At 42.1% G+C, this 13,034-nt stretch overlaps 2 protein-coding genes across 14 annotated transcripts in view; one reads left to right on the top strand and one right to left on the bottom strand.

The window, feature by feature from the left end:
- The window catches only part of LOC144312707 (uncharacterized), a 48,506-nt gene extending 37,010 nt beyond the window's left edge, over window positions 1-11,496 (top strand). The window contains exons 5-7 of one of the 2 annotated variants that reach the window (XM_077895649.1): window positions 6,985-7,101; window positions 8,434-8,560; window positions 11,286-11,496. In XM_077895649.1, coding sequence (XP_077751775.1) covers window positions 6,985-7,101; window positions 8,434-8,560; window positions 11,286-11,334 — 293 coding nt within the window. In that variant the 3' untranslated portion in view covers window positions 11,335-11,496. The remainder of the gene's footprint in view (window positions 1-6,984; window positions 7,102-8,433; window positions 8,561-11,285) is intronic. The other variant, XM_077895650.1, reaches the window with a different exon arrangement.
- Window positions 1-13,034, bottom strand: part of ATP10B (ATPase phospholipid transporting 10B (putative)) — a 304,309-nt gene that overhangs the window by 40,235 nt on the left and 251,040 nt on the right. For all 12 annotated transcript variants that reach the window (XR_013378278.1, XR_013378277.1, XM_077895646.1 and 9 more), the window contains 3 exons: window positions 11,726-11,964; window positions 2,127-2,318; window positions 326-926 (listed from right to left, as the gene is read on the bottom strand). Coding sequence is in view for 10 of the 12 variants with exons in the window: in XM_077895646.1 (XP_077751772.1) it covers window positions 326-926; window positions 2,127-2,318; window positions 11,726-11,964 (1,032 nt within the window). In the remaining 2 variants the exon portion in view is untranslated. The remainder of the gene's footprint in view (window positions 1-325; window positions 927-2,126; window positions 2,319-11,725; window positions 11,965-13,034) is intronic.

Raw genomic sequence — 13,034 nt, 5'->3', positions numbered from 1 at the left:
TGTTTTGGTAGGAAAAAATTGTGTACAGATAATCTATGTTTAAATGTTTGGAAAAGCAGAATAGGATAAAGTTAGAGGTTTCTCCAGTATAAGACTGCCCTAAGTCTTTAATAAGCTCATGAGCACTGTAATTCTCCAGAGCAAGGAGGTGCAGAATGCAGCATGATTTAAGGAATCTCCTCTGAGGAAAGCATCTTGTGGCTTCTGTTCAAGTTAGGACCTGCTGGACTAAGTGACACTATAACCCACCCTCGTTATTACTGTCCTGTGCTGCCTCTTAAACCAGGGAGCCCTCTTCCTGGAGCCCTGGTGAGGTGGGACTCACCGCATGCTGGGTCTTCCAGCAGGTCCATGATAACCGAGTCTGCGCCCTTGGTGTAGACGATGATCTCACCCGTCAGTGGGTGCCTCACAACCACAGACATTCTTTTCCTGACAGAGTCAAAGCCCAGGGTGCAGAGGATGTCAAAGGTGAGGCAGGTGCCCTGGGGCAAGCGCACAGTCACCTGCTCAGGTGTCCGGGACACCAGCGTGAAGCTGTAGGCATGGGCTGCGTGTACCAGGGCTGCCTCATCAGGGCTCTCAGCTTCATAATAGAGCTCAGGGCTGGCCAGTCCTAGAGCTGGGGCCTCCAGAACCTTCTCGAAGGAAGCATCCAATCCAGACCCCTGGATGTCGCCCTGGTCCCATGTGCTGCTCCTATAGCCACCATCGGTGGAGTAGCCTCCACTGCACACAGAAGCATCGTCTCTCTCTTCTGAGTCTGTGGTATGCATGTTGGCCCCCAAACTCTCCCCCAGGTCGATATCAGAGGGTGCAGTAGATGAGAATGATTGGCTGAGGTTCAAAAGCTTCAATCTGTGGAAGAGCTGCTGAATCTTCTCCAGGGATGTCCCCAGAGCCTTGGTCAAGGGTGGCATGGTGACCTTGTAGTCAAAGAAGGGAAGTGGAACATTAACTCTCAGTGTTGGAAAAAATATTAAGCTGTTTTATGGAAGAATATGAAGCTCATTTTGTAATATATGGATTATTTGGGGGTTTCAGCAATTATGGGCAAGTCTTCTCTCCTCTGTGAGACTCAGCAAATCTGAGTCTGTGGGGCTCCAGAGATTGAACTCCTGAGCTACCTGCCAGCTAATGTCTCAATAACTTGAAAACTGGAGGTTGGATGCTGTCCTTCTCAAAATGTACTTCTTTCTTTCTTGAAAGTAGAATTAATTTCTCAGATAACATTTCCTGCCTCCCAAAACTCCCTAAAATTTTGTGATAACTTTGTGAGTTTTCAGTGGTTGGAATGCCTTTTCAGAGTGTTTTGGGATCTAGGTATAATAATGGGAGACTCTGGTTGGTACCTGGGTGAACCCTGTTTTCTTGATTTCATAGGTACCAGTTATAATACTCAATTATTACCACCAGTATCACTCATAAGGGAGCTTGGGTGAGAGTTTGTGGATAATTGAAGATAAATCTATCTTTAGTACTGAAAAACAATTCGGAGTATAAACTTCTAAAAATGGCCATCCAGCTGCATTGTCTCTAAATTGGCAGAACTTCACCCACCCATGGTGGTGATGATGATGATGATGATGATGATGATGATAATAATAATAATTTTATATTATTTTTCCCTCACATAAAAGCAGAGACCAGTATAATGTGATATTATCATGGAGTTGTACAGATGGTTCTGCTGTGTATCAATCATACATCCTTCTTTAAGTTGCTGAAACTCTCTGAACCACTGTGTCTCCATTTGTGAAATCTACGGACATACCTCATCGGGTTTTTGGATTGTGATGATTAAATGATAATGCAGGTGATGTGTTTGGCATGGAGCCTGGCACAAAGCAAGTACTCAGTAAATATTAACTCTTAATACCTACCCTATAGACAGATACAGAATTTGAAAATCATATAGAAAGCTCATATAGGACTTCTTCCATTTTATTTAAAAAATGAGGAAACTAAGGCCCAGAAAAAATAAGAAATCTGTTCAAGGTCTCACGGTGATGACATGGTGTTCCTGTGACTAGGGCTCAAGAGTCTTGTCTCTCTGTTCAGGGCTTTACTTCTTACCCCTGGATCTCCTTCCATCCCTTCCACCACCCACCCTCAGTGATCCTTACCCTCTGCCTTGGCTCAGTGGTTGTGGAGACCATGACAGAGTTGCAGATGGTTAGTGCAAGGAAGAAGTCAGCAATGGAGGAGATGGTGGAGAGGGAAGTCTTGGCAGGTTTCGTGTCTGACAATGTCTCCAACCACAGTGCAGCATCTTGCACTTTGGGCAGTAGATTTTTATCTGGAGTCACATCTTTTTCCTGAGAAAGAAATGCCTCAATGAGAATCTTTCCTGGAATGTCTGGGTGGCTCAGCGGTTAAGCGTCTACCTTTGGCTCAGGGCATGATCCTGGAGTCCCGGGATTGAGTCCCACATTGGGCTCCCTACATGGAGCCTGCTTCTCTCTCTGCCTATGTCTCTGCCTCTCTGTGTCTCTCATGAATAAATAAATAAAATCTTAAAAAAAATCTTTCCTGAAGGGACTGGGGAGGAAGGCCCCTCTAGCAGATTCTTTGTATACCTGGGGGAAGATTAATACAGTCTTCCCTGAAGTCCTGCCTCTAGGACATCTCCCCCTTCCACAGGCCTGGTCAGTGCGTTCTTATGTGATTTCCTCCCTTTCCCTCAAACTTGCATGTTATAGACTCTGGCACTCTTTCCCTCACAGTGGCTTCCCACCATTTGCCCTTCATTGCTGATGCTTTCAGCCAGGAGCAGACCTCTAGCCCTCAAATCTGGATTTCTGCATCAGCCTCTGAAGTGATGTTGCTGCCTCCCACCTCTTTTCTTTCTAATCTTTCATATGAATTAGCCATGCATCTTCCTAAAACATTATTTCTCTCAAAGTACTTTTGAGCTTGAAAACCTTCAGGAGATCTTCATATTTAGCATAGTCAATACAGTCTGGCATCTAAATTCTTCCACAGTCTGCACTCCCATTCTTTACTCCCACCATTTCTCCATGCAGACCCTCGGCTCAGCCTGCTGGCTTGTTTGCTGCCTTCTGGATATTCCCTTTTAATACCTCAGATTATACCTTGTTTGAAAAGCGATCTCCTGTCTACCAAAATCCTATCTAGACTTCAGTAGCCATGAGAAGTCCCATATGTCCATGAGATCTTATCCAGCCCACGATAAGTTCCCAGTCTTCTGAGCCACAACAGCATATTTTGAATTTAGAATGTCCATAGGAGTCAGGCAGTTAAGGTGAATGAGGGAAGTGAGCCAAGGTACAGATGAGGACACTATGGGGTGGCAGGGGTTGGGAAACCTGGCAAGTCCTACCCTACCTAAAAGGTTTCAACTGCTCTGCTAATGAGGTGCTCTGGTGTTAGCCTAGTTTGCCTAATCTATTGATTTTTCAAGATAAAGAGTGATGATGTGAGAACTCATTTTTTTTTTTTTTAAAGAAAAATCTGTGGGCAGGATCTGACTCATGGGTTTCCAATTTTTCACATCCTTGTAGAAACTGCCACTTGTACCATCCCTTTGGAATGCACCACATATTGACCTATATTTTAAATTCAGTTTTCTTATATCCATGTGGAATCTCTTTAGAGACAAGGTAAGAGCCTTGAGATAGAGACTGCATTTTCCACAAAGCTGTACATACTACAGTCCCAACTATTGCTTTGTTTGAAGCAGAAGCTCAACAAACACCAGCTGTTAACAGATATGACAAGAGCCATCATGCAAAAAAATTACCACACAAAACCATTTATATCAGTGTTCATAGTTCACTGGTTAACTAAAGTTTAGAAGAAAGTTTTTCAATGGTTGAAAAGGACGGACTGAAGGACTCTTGATTAATTTGTTCAGGGTGAAGACTGAGTGCCAATGAGCTAGCAGGTTTTACAAATAAGAACCCAAGTTGAGATTTAAAAAATAATAATAAAGAAACAAAACCCTGTGGATAAAGAGTCCTCAGACTGTGTCTTTTCTGCTTAGCAAATGCAATGACTCCAGAAGTCAGACTCTATTCTCCCTGGTGTTGCTGGCACAAGTAAGAGCATAGGAGAGGAAACCCAGATACCCAGGTGGGGTGCCTGATTCCTGCAGGGATGAGAGTTGGGCTTTCCAACAGCAGAGGGAGGTGAAGGGAAATGGACTAGAACAAAATGTTCCAGCCTTTATTTGGAGTGCTCTCTAAAAGTCAACACTACACTTCCTCTGGTTCATACCATCAGACAAAATCCAGAAAAAAAGTACTTATTAAAAGGAAGAGTGCTAGTGAAACTGCATCAAGTCTGGATTTCTTCTCATTGCCTTGTGATAAGCAGTGGTGGACCATCTATACCATATGGTGTCACTATTTTCAGAAAGCCTAGGAAGGGAGCATGCACTATCCAACTTTTCTACCTTTGAATGCAGTCTTCCTAGAAGGAGTTCACATTGATAAAGCTCTTTCTACTTTTCTAAGCAATGTCATTTACGTGACCCCATTGACTTTGCACAGTTCTAACTTAACTGAAATCCTGAAAGATGGGCTGAGCTAATCAATGCCACTCAGTGAGTCAGTATCAGATGTCAGACCCTCTGATTGCAAGCCTGGAGTCTTCCTTTCCATGGTCATGGTAAAGTAGCTGTGTTCCCTTATTAATACTCTTAGGCAAACTCCCCTAGCCATCCAGATTCCAGGTTTCACCCATTTCCTGTTATCAGTGTACCATCATCACTCAAAGGGCTCTGAGCTCATTTCTTAAGGTAGTAATGATAGTTGCTATTCATATAGTACTTCTTACATTCTGGGTGCATCCATTATCTCACTGCAGCTCCACAGCAACATTATTTGTTGAGTACTATTATCCTCATGGTTACCCATGTATCAGATGAGGAAACTGCTGCCCAGGGAGATAAAGTGTTTTTCCAAAAGTAACACAGTAAGTAAAAAAAGACTCCTTTATTTGATTTAAGGTAGTCCAACTAGAATCCATGCTCTTAACCTCTGTGCCAGGCAAGATCCCCCACAAGAAGGAAGTAGCCTTTGTTACTTGCTGACAGCCAGCATCTTTAGTGTTCGGCATCCCAAGCACAACTAATAGGCTTATATATCTAATCCTTAGGGCTCAGCAGATAGTCTGTGATATTATAAAAGGGATTATGGAAATCTTCTTTTTTCAGGAAAAAAATTTCATTTGGGGCTGGGGGTATATATGAATGGGATGCTTTTAACCCTTACTACAGATACACAGAGTTGCAAACAAGCTCAGAGGTCATCAAAGCCAAATCTCCCATTTTCCTGATGATAAAATTGAATGTCAGAGAGGACGGAAGTGAACCACTCAAGGCTACACATTGAATTAGGGTCAGAACTAGGGCAGCTTTCACACCACCTGACTCCCAGCTTCTGACAACACACTGCTTTGCTCTAAGCTATGCATTACGTATTTCCAAATGGTGACACAGTTAAAACGATTTAATGGTTATTTATTGCTTGTTCATTTACCCTTTAGTCTATGAGTGCCATAAAGGCAGAGACAGTCCATGATATGTCCCCAGTGCCTGGTAGACTGCAAGCACTCAAATCTTTGTTGACTGACTCCTATCTGGGACACCATGTTATGCCACCACTGATGAACAACTCACGGGATCTCTTTGTTAAAACTCTTCTTCGGTATATTTCAGCCCAATCATACAGCAGTATATTACAAAAAAAAAAAAAAAAAATCTCTGCAAAGGGCCTATTTCTCTCTGTCCCTGGCAGCAGGCCCAGCCTGCAGGTGTCAGCAGCAGATGTTAGTGAAGCTTTATCTAGTCACCATACACTGTTTTCACAGGGCAAGGTTCTTCATGGTTCCCTTTGTCCACAGCCCATTGGTTTCCTGTCTGGCCCATTAACATTTAGGAACTTGGCACTTAGGAGACTCAGAGAAACCAGTGCCCCCAGCCACCCTTGGACTCTTTGGCTAGTCTATTTCTCTGAAGGAAAAGAAATATAAAATTGTGGATTACCGGTTGTTAAGATTAGAGCTTTGTGGCTGTTAAGATTAGAGCTTTGTGGCAGCCAGGCACTCAATTGGCTGGATTTCTTTCTATTGCAGAACACCTAAATATCATACAAACCTTTTTTGATGAAGGTGATCTTGGACCTCATACTATACCTTCAAGAATCCTATTATTATTGTTAGATTAGATAATTTACAACAAAATCAGATACTTTGCTAAGTGTGTTCATGTACATCATTTAGTCATCATGGCAATACTGAAATAGGTACTATTATTCTCCCATTTTAATTAGAAGGTAAATGAGGCTCACTGAATTTAAGTATCTTGTCCAAGGTCACAAAATTAGTAAGAAAGATGGGTCTTGAATCCAGTTCTGCCTCCTTGTGCCAACACCTGAACCCTTAAACATGATGCCAGTATTTTCCAAACTTTAACATGTATGCAAATCAACTGGGCATCTTGTTTAACTCCAGATGCTGATTCAGGGGGTTGGAAGTGTGACCCAAGCATCTGCATTTCTACAAGTTCTCAAGTATGCTCATGCCACTGATCCTAGGACCCCAATTTGAGTAGCAGGAATTTATATGGCCAATGTGTGCTACATGGCTGAAGTATGTCACACATTGAAGACCAGGGAAAGTAGGTTAACCTCTAATCTGCTACTCTCTTCTCAGTTTTAATAACTCATTCAAGTTCACATTGGCAACTATCACTCATTGGGTGTAACAGTTTGCTGCTATAGGAATCCAGGGAGCCAGCAGGGGAGATAAACAGGAACACCAGTGCCTAGCCTGGAAGAAAAATCTTTGTGGCTTGGTTCTTCCCAAGCCTCTATCTCCTCAACCTCTCTGCCATCCGCACCTTCTATTCTAGTTGCTCTTCAAAACCCCAGTTCTCCATGTCACTCTCATTCCTCACCTCTCCCTACTAGATGGTCTTCTCTTTGCTCTAGTTAACCTTTAATTTTGTCTCAAATTCAGCTCAAGTGCCAACCCTTCCAGCAAGCCCTTCTGAGGCCTCATCTGATGTAGGTGGACCTCTTCTGGGCTCCTCCTACACCTCTGCACCCATCTACCCAGCAGCAAGAGGAGCATTCTGTAGGCACTGGTATTCTTCTCTCCTCTATATTGGGTTGTAACTCCTGAAATCAGGGACAATGCCCTATTAAACCTTTCACCCCAGTGTTTAGAACAGTATATGCCATGTTGTGGATGCTTACTCGATATTTGACAATAAATACCAGGCTATTCCAAAGAAAGGTAGATACTGAGTAGATACACAGAATTGGCAGAAGTGAACAGAATCAGACCCTTCTATTTGTTGTTGGTGAGTGTCTAAACTAATGAAACCTCTTGGGAAGTATCAATTGAAATGAAAAAGTTACATATCATTTAGGAATTATGCTTGAAGAATGAATACTATAGAAAAATACACATGTCTAAACAGACAATGGCTCAGCCATTCAACAAATTCTAACAGTCACCAAAAAAAAAAAAAAAAAAAAAAAAAAAAAAAAAAAAAAGATGAGGGAGCTCTCCATTGAACATCTGTCTGTCTACATATATGAAATAGTCCCCTAGATTCACTAGGTAAAAAGCAAAAGTCCAAAATAATGTGCAGGGCATGCTCTTAATTGCAGTAAAGGATGTGCTTATGTGTTTACCATAGTTGTATGCTCCTATATAGGTGAAACAATTCTGGAACATACACAAGGAACTGCAAATAATGGTTGTCACTGGGGTTGTGGGGAACAGAAAAGGGAAAGAGACTTACTTTTTACCATTTGACCTTTAATGACTTCCCATGACTTACTTAACTATGTGGTTATGTCACTACCATGAAAACAAGCTTTCCTGGTTCCTGGGGAGCTAGAGGCTGAACTGTGGTTTAGGAAAATGATGTTTTTGCCCAGGTTGAGGTTGTGACATTGAGGTGCCTTTCATTCAAGAAAGAATTGAGGGAACTCAATGTTAACAAATATTTGTTTAAATAGAAGCATGTGGATTGTTAAGATCAGCTTTCCTGAAAAGCGGTGTAAGTCCCAAGGAAAGAAACTAAGAGGTCTAACAAGAAGGGAGTTTTCCAGATTTTGCAAAGCTCCACTCCTTGTGAACAGGGTAATTGCAGCTGTGTGCCACCTTCTGGTACCCTGGAAGTTAAGGGAGGCACAGCTGACATAGGCTTCATCTGTTCCTGCCCTGTGTAGTCACATGACTTCCAAAAAGATTTTGTATGCTTGGCTAATTAAATCGGGACTCTTATCTAACTTTTGAGTGGGAGTGTGTATCTGTGGGCTGTCCCCACCAGCTTGGAGCAGACTGGAATGTTGTACACATCTCTTTCAAAGAAAGGAAGGAAGACCAAGATTAAGAAAAGAAGGCAGAGGCCAAAGACACCTCCTTTACTTTTCTCTATTGCATTCTCTCCAGACAGGTGGGAGAGGCCATGCCCACAAGAAGGAAGTGGTGGTGCCATCTGGAGGAACCTAAGTGGCCCCAATGCAAATTTCATGATTAGGAAGATATTCTTTGGTCTGATGGTTCTAGAAAACCTTTTGTAAGTGGCACTTCTAAACAAAGACTCTCTGCTTAAATCTTGGCTTCTTACACACCAGGGGAAAAAAAAAGGCATTTCATTTTCCATCTGCTAGTACTCTTAAACATTGGCTTAGAACTCATTACTCTCCTATGTGTATTATCCCCACCCTAAAGCCACAGATTTTATAGCAGCCAATTAGGCAGTATTAACCATGGCTTCCTTGTTCTTTGTAGTAAAAGAAAAAAAAAAAGCCAGCTTTTGTTGCTATTAGCCTTGATGATCATTTTATTTTGGGTAAGGGCAAAGTTCCAAGGACACCGACAACCGGCTTCTCTAGAATGTGGTAGGATGCTTGCTCTGCCAGGATTTGGCATTGTGGAGGTTTTATTATTTATTTTATTTATTTTTATTTTTTTAAGATTTATTTATTTGTTTATGATAGACAGACAGAGAGAGAGAGAGAGAAGGGCAGAGACACAGGAGGAGGGAGAAGCAGGCTCCATGCTGGGAGCCCGATGCGGGACTTGATCCCGGGACTTGATCCCGGGACTCCAGGATCACGCCCTGGACCAAAGGCAGGCGCTAAACCACTGAGCCACCCAGGGATCCCCACATTGTGGATGTTTTAGAGGCAAGTTCTGACTGATTTACAAAGGGAAGGTAAAGAATTGGTGGTGCCAAGAGATTATTATCCAATCCGACTGGATGCCAGATGGGCAGGTGGAAGAGGATGCAAGCTTGGAGAGTTTGGCAAGAGTTGGTGGGGGCAGGAGCCAGGAGGTCCACCTGGGGCTGCCATAGATATTCTCTATGAATTAATTCAAGGATTTGATACTCCAGCTACAAATATTTTATAGGTTAGTATCAGAGCCCCCTTTAGCCAATGCCTCTCAAGCTATAGAAGATGCCTATTTGAGCCAAGTGAAGATTATTTCCTAGTGGCATAGTGCTAGGCTTAGAGAGATTCTTGATCTTGGTTGCTCAGTAGAATCATCAAAAATAAAACAGATGAATGTCTAAGCCTACCCTAGATCAAATATACCAGAATCTCAGGGGAGAGGGCTTGACATCGCATTTTATGAAAACTCTCATTTCCCATTCAATGTAATCAGATATGAACATTTGTGGAAGGCATACAGCTTTCCTTAAGAAAGATCATTTAAGACTTCTCCTAGTTATCTATCTAGAATATGTGATTTTAAGAATTAAGTCCTCAAAATAAACTCATGACATAGAATAATAAGCCTTTTAAAAGATGAAGATATTGAGGTTCTAACTCAGTAGGTTGACCAAAGTCTCAGAGACGATGATGGAGCTGAGATGAAAACCTGGGACATTTAACCCCAAATGCACCTAATTTATAGCTGGAAAGGACCTTGCAGGTCAGCATAAACATCATGCTATTTAACTTTTAGGACAGCTGGTGACAGTTGTAGGTCCTAGTGATAGGCCCTGAATGAAAGTTACACTGGCTGGCAGTTTTTCTGGGCTACTAAGATTTGTTAGGCTGAACAAGGGGGAGCAGATCTATGCATCCCAACTGAAATCTATAAAAGAAAGCTTCCTGTTTCTTTCTGTGTATCTTGGGAGAGACATTCTCAGGCACATGGGATGCCCATGACATCCAGAATTGGAAGGTGCCAAAAGATACATCCAGTGCAAGACTTAGAATCTGTGCCTGGTGAGAAGTCACTAAATGCAGTGTTCAAATATTTAGGTAAAGAACTAGGGGAAGAGCAGTACATTCAGTGGGAACAAAATTAAATTGAAGAAGAGATAGATGCAACAATATGCATGTCCTGTTATCTACCCTGAGAAAATAAAAAAATAAAAAAATAGTTCCTAAAGGCATTGATGGATAACGATCTTGTGTATTTATGAGCATCATATGTCTTAAAACATGGCTAATGTTTCATCCTTGCTAATATTGCATTTCTGTGCATGGTAGTAACATAAGAGAGTTAACTCAACTTTGTACTCACCTGAAGTTAAATAAGTAATAACCCAGAACACAGATTCACAGAATTTCCTTTTTGTCACGGTCAGAAAACACAGTCCCAGGTTATGAAAACTAGGTAGCAACATGGAAAATAGTTTTGATATTATTTCAGATTTTAAAAACCCCAGAACCTTTAATTTGTAGGTACAATGACTGCAAAAATGTTAAATATATGTAGTTATGTGTATATTAATGGAGAAAATAAAAATTGGGAGGAAATTCATTATGAGGATAGTTTTGAAAATCTAATTTTCTAATAATGGGATAATAGTACTACAGTTCTCTCTTAGAAGATGTGGGTATTGTTCAATATAGCCAGGGCTCCCTGTGGCCTTTTCTCTAAGAGCAGAAGATTCTAGAGAAAGTAGAAGGGGACAGGAGTCCGAAAACTCCAGTTCTAGCCTTGCCTTCAGGGAATGCTGTGTAATCTTGGGGAAGAAACTCAATTTTTTCACATGCTAAAGATTTGGTGATAGCTATACCCTTGGATCAAATGTGAAGAAACCATATGCAAAAAGTTCCAGACCAACACTGCAAGTTGAATCCCTACAGGGGACAGGATGAAGTGTGCTGGGTAATTTTGACACAGATGTTTGCTTTATAACTATTTAAGACTCTTTTTGATTATCACAAAAAGTATATTCTTCCATTACTCTTGAAACCTGCAAGCCTTAAGGCCCATCTTATTTTTCTACCTTATAGAAACATCAGCATAACAACTATTTCTCTTTCCTTTCACTGTAGTTTGGAAAACCATGCAATACGGACATGCTGCTGGCTCTCACTTCAGTGATGGGGTTAAACAGAGAAGGGGGATAGTCTGTGATGAACAGAAGACTACATGCCCAATCTAAGGAGCATCAACTCTATCATTCAAGCCAATTGTTGCCACAAGGAGATGTTGGCTTAGTGTGGAGAAATTTTCCAATTCCTTATTAAAAAGAAATGCTAGAAATTTATATGTTTATCTGATATCTCCCAATTTTTAAAGCGTGAACATTTAAAATGAACAGGAATTGTATGTGCCCAACAAAACACATATGCAGATTGCAAATAAGACCAAGGGCTGCCATTTTGAGAGCTCTTCAGGGTTTATACAGTCTTTTCTCTTTCATATCCCAGATCCCCCTCCTGTCTATCCCTAAAAGAGGACACTTGCGACTTAAAGAGTAAAAGGTACTTACAATGGGGCTGCTGAAGGCCACAGGAGGCTGTGAACTTTCACAGCGCCCTATAGACCTCTGTCGTGAGTGGCCCTGGATGGGTACCTGGGCACTATGGCACCTCCTCAGAGGCTGAGCCCATCCTTGGCCCCTCAGTGTTGCTGGGCCCTGAGCCCGTTGGGCTGGGAATGACAGGCACTGGTATTGGGTCCACTCTTCACTGTCTGAGTCCAACTCCTGTGGGGTCTCCAGTCGTTTGGCTGCAAGAAAGGAGTCCTATTATTGCACCAGTCATACCTTGGCCAAGTCATGGTCTGGGGGGATCCCTTAGGGGTAGAGGAAAGAGCACAGAGTAAGAGCACTCTGCTTCTCTGGAGCATGGGCAATGGGGCTACCTTGACGGGAGAAAGTGGGGTGCATCAGATTGCACAGATTCAAATCCAGCTCTAATACTTCCTAGCTCTGTGACTGAGCTTTGACTAAACTCATGTCCCGATTTTCTCCATTAGGAGAAAAAAGAGAAAAATACCTAAGGGGCACCTGGGTGGCTCAGTCTATTAAACATCTGCCTTTGGTTCAGTTCATGATCCCAGGGTCCTGAGATTAAACCCTGTGTCAGGCTCCCTGCTCAGTGGGGAGTCTGCTTCTCCCTCTGCCTCTCCTTCTGCCCCTAACTCCACTCATGTTTTCTCTCTCAAATAAATAAAATTAAAACAATTAAAAAACAAACACAACCCCACCCCCCAAGTTATAGGGTTGTTTTGAAGACTTAATGAAATAATGTGTCAAATAGATTGGCATACTCTAAGTACCTGTCATGGTAGTTGTCATTATTATTTAGAAGAGATCAGAAGCTCCCATTGAAATGATGGTTACCACCATGGCAAATGTGATTGAGCTACCCCTAATATCTCCCCCTTTCTTCTTCTCCATTCCTCCCACTTAAAAGAATGAACACTGTTCTCTTGAGAGCGTTTCTTCTCTTAGTTAGAAAGTGTGTATGATGTGTTTGTGGTGGTGATGGTGGAGGGCTGCTGAGGAAATCAGGTCAGCTTTATAGGCCACCTTCAATCCATGTGTGATGACAATCCAGGCATTGTTCAGCCATACTCCCTAAGTCAAAGCTCTGCCTCAGTAAAAATCCAAAAGATCAGTTAACATGGAAGGCTTTTCCTGGGTATATTGAATCTGATCATGCATCTACACTGAGGCCTGTCCTCACATGTCAGGTAAAGTGACCCCCAAAATTCTTCACTGTATAACTGGTTCATAGTTTGGACATGTCCCCAGTCCATTACTGGTGGAAAAAAATCCTGTGTAAATGGCAACA

The sequence above is a fragment of the Canis aureus genome, chromosome 4 (assembly GCF_053574225.1).
Source record: "Canis aureus isolate CA01 chromosome 4, VMU_Caureus_v.1.0, whole genome shotgun sequence".
Taxonomy (NCBI): domain Eukaryota; kingdom Metazoa; phylum Chordata; class Mammalia; order Carnivora; family Canidae; genus Canis; species Canis aureus.
Note: the sequence above shows the minus strand (reverse complement) of the source record. Positions and strands in the feature narration are given on the sequence as shown.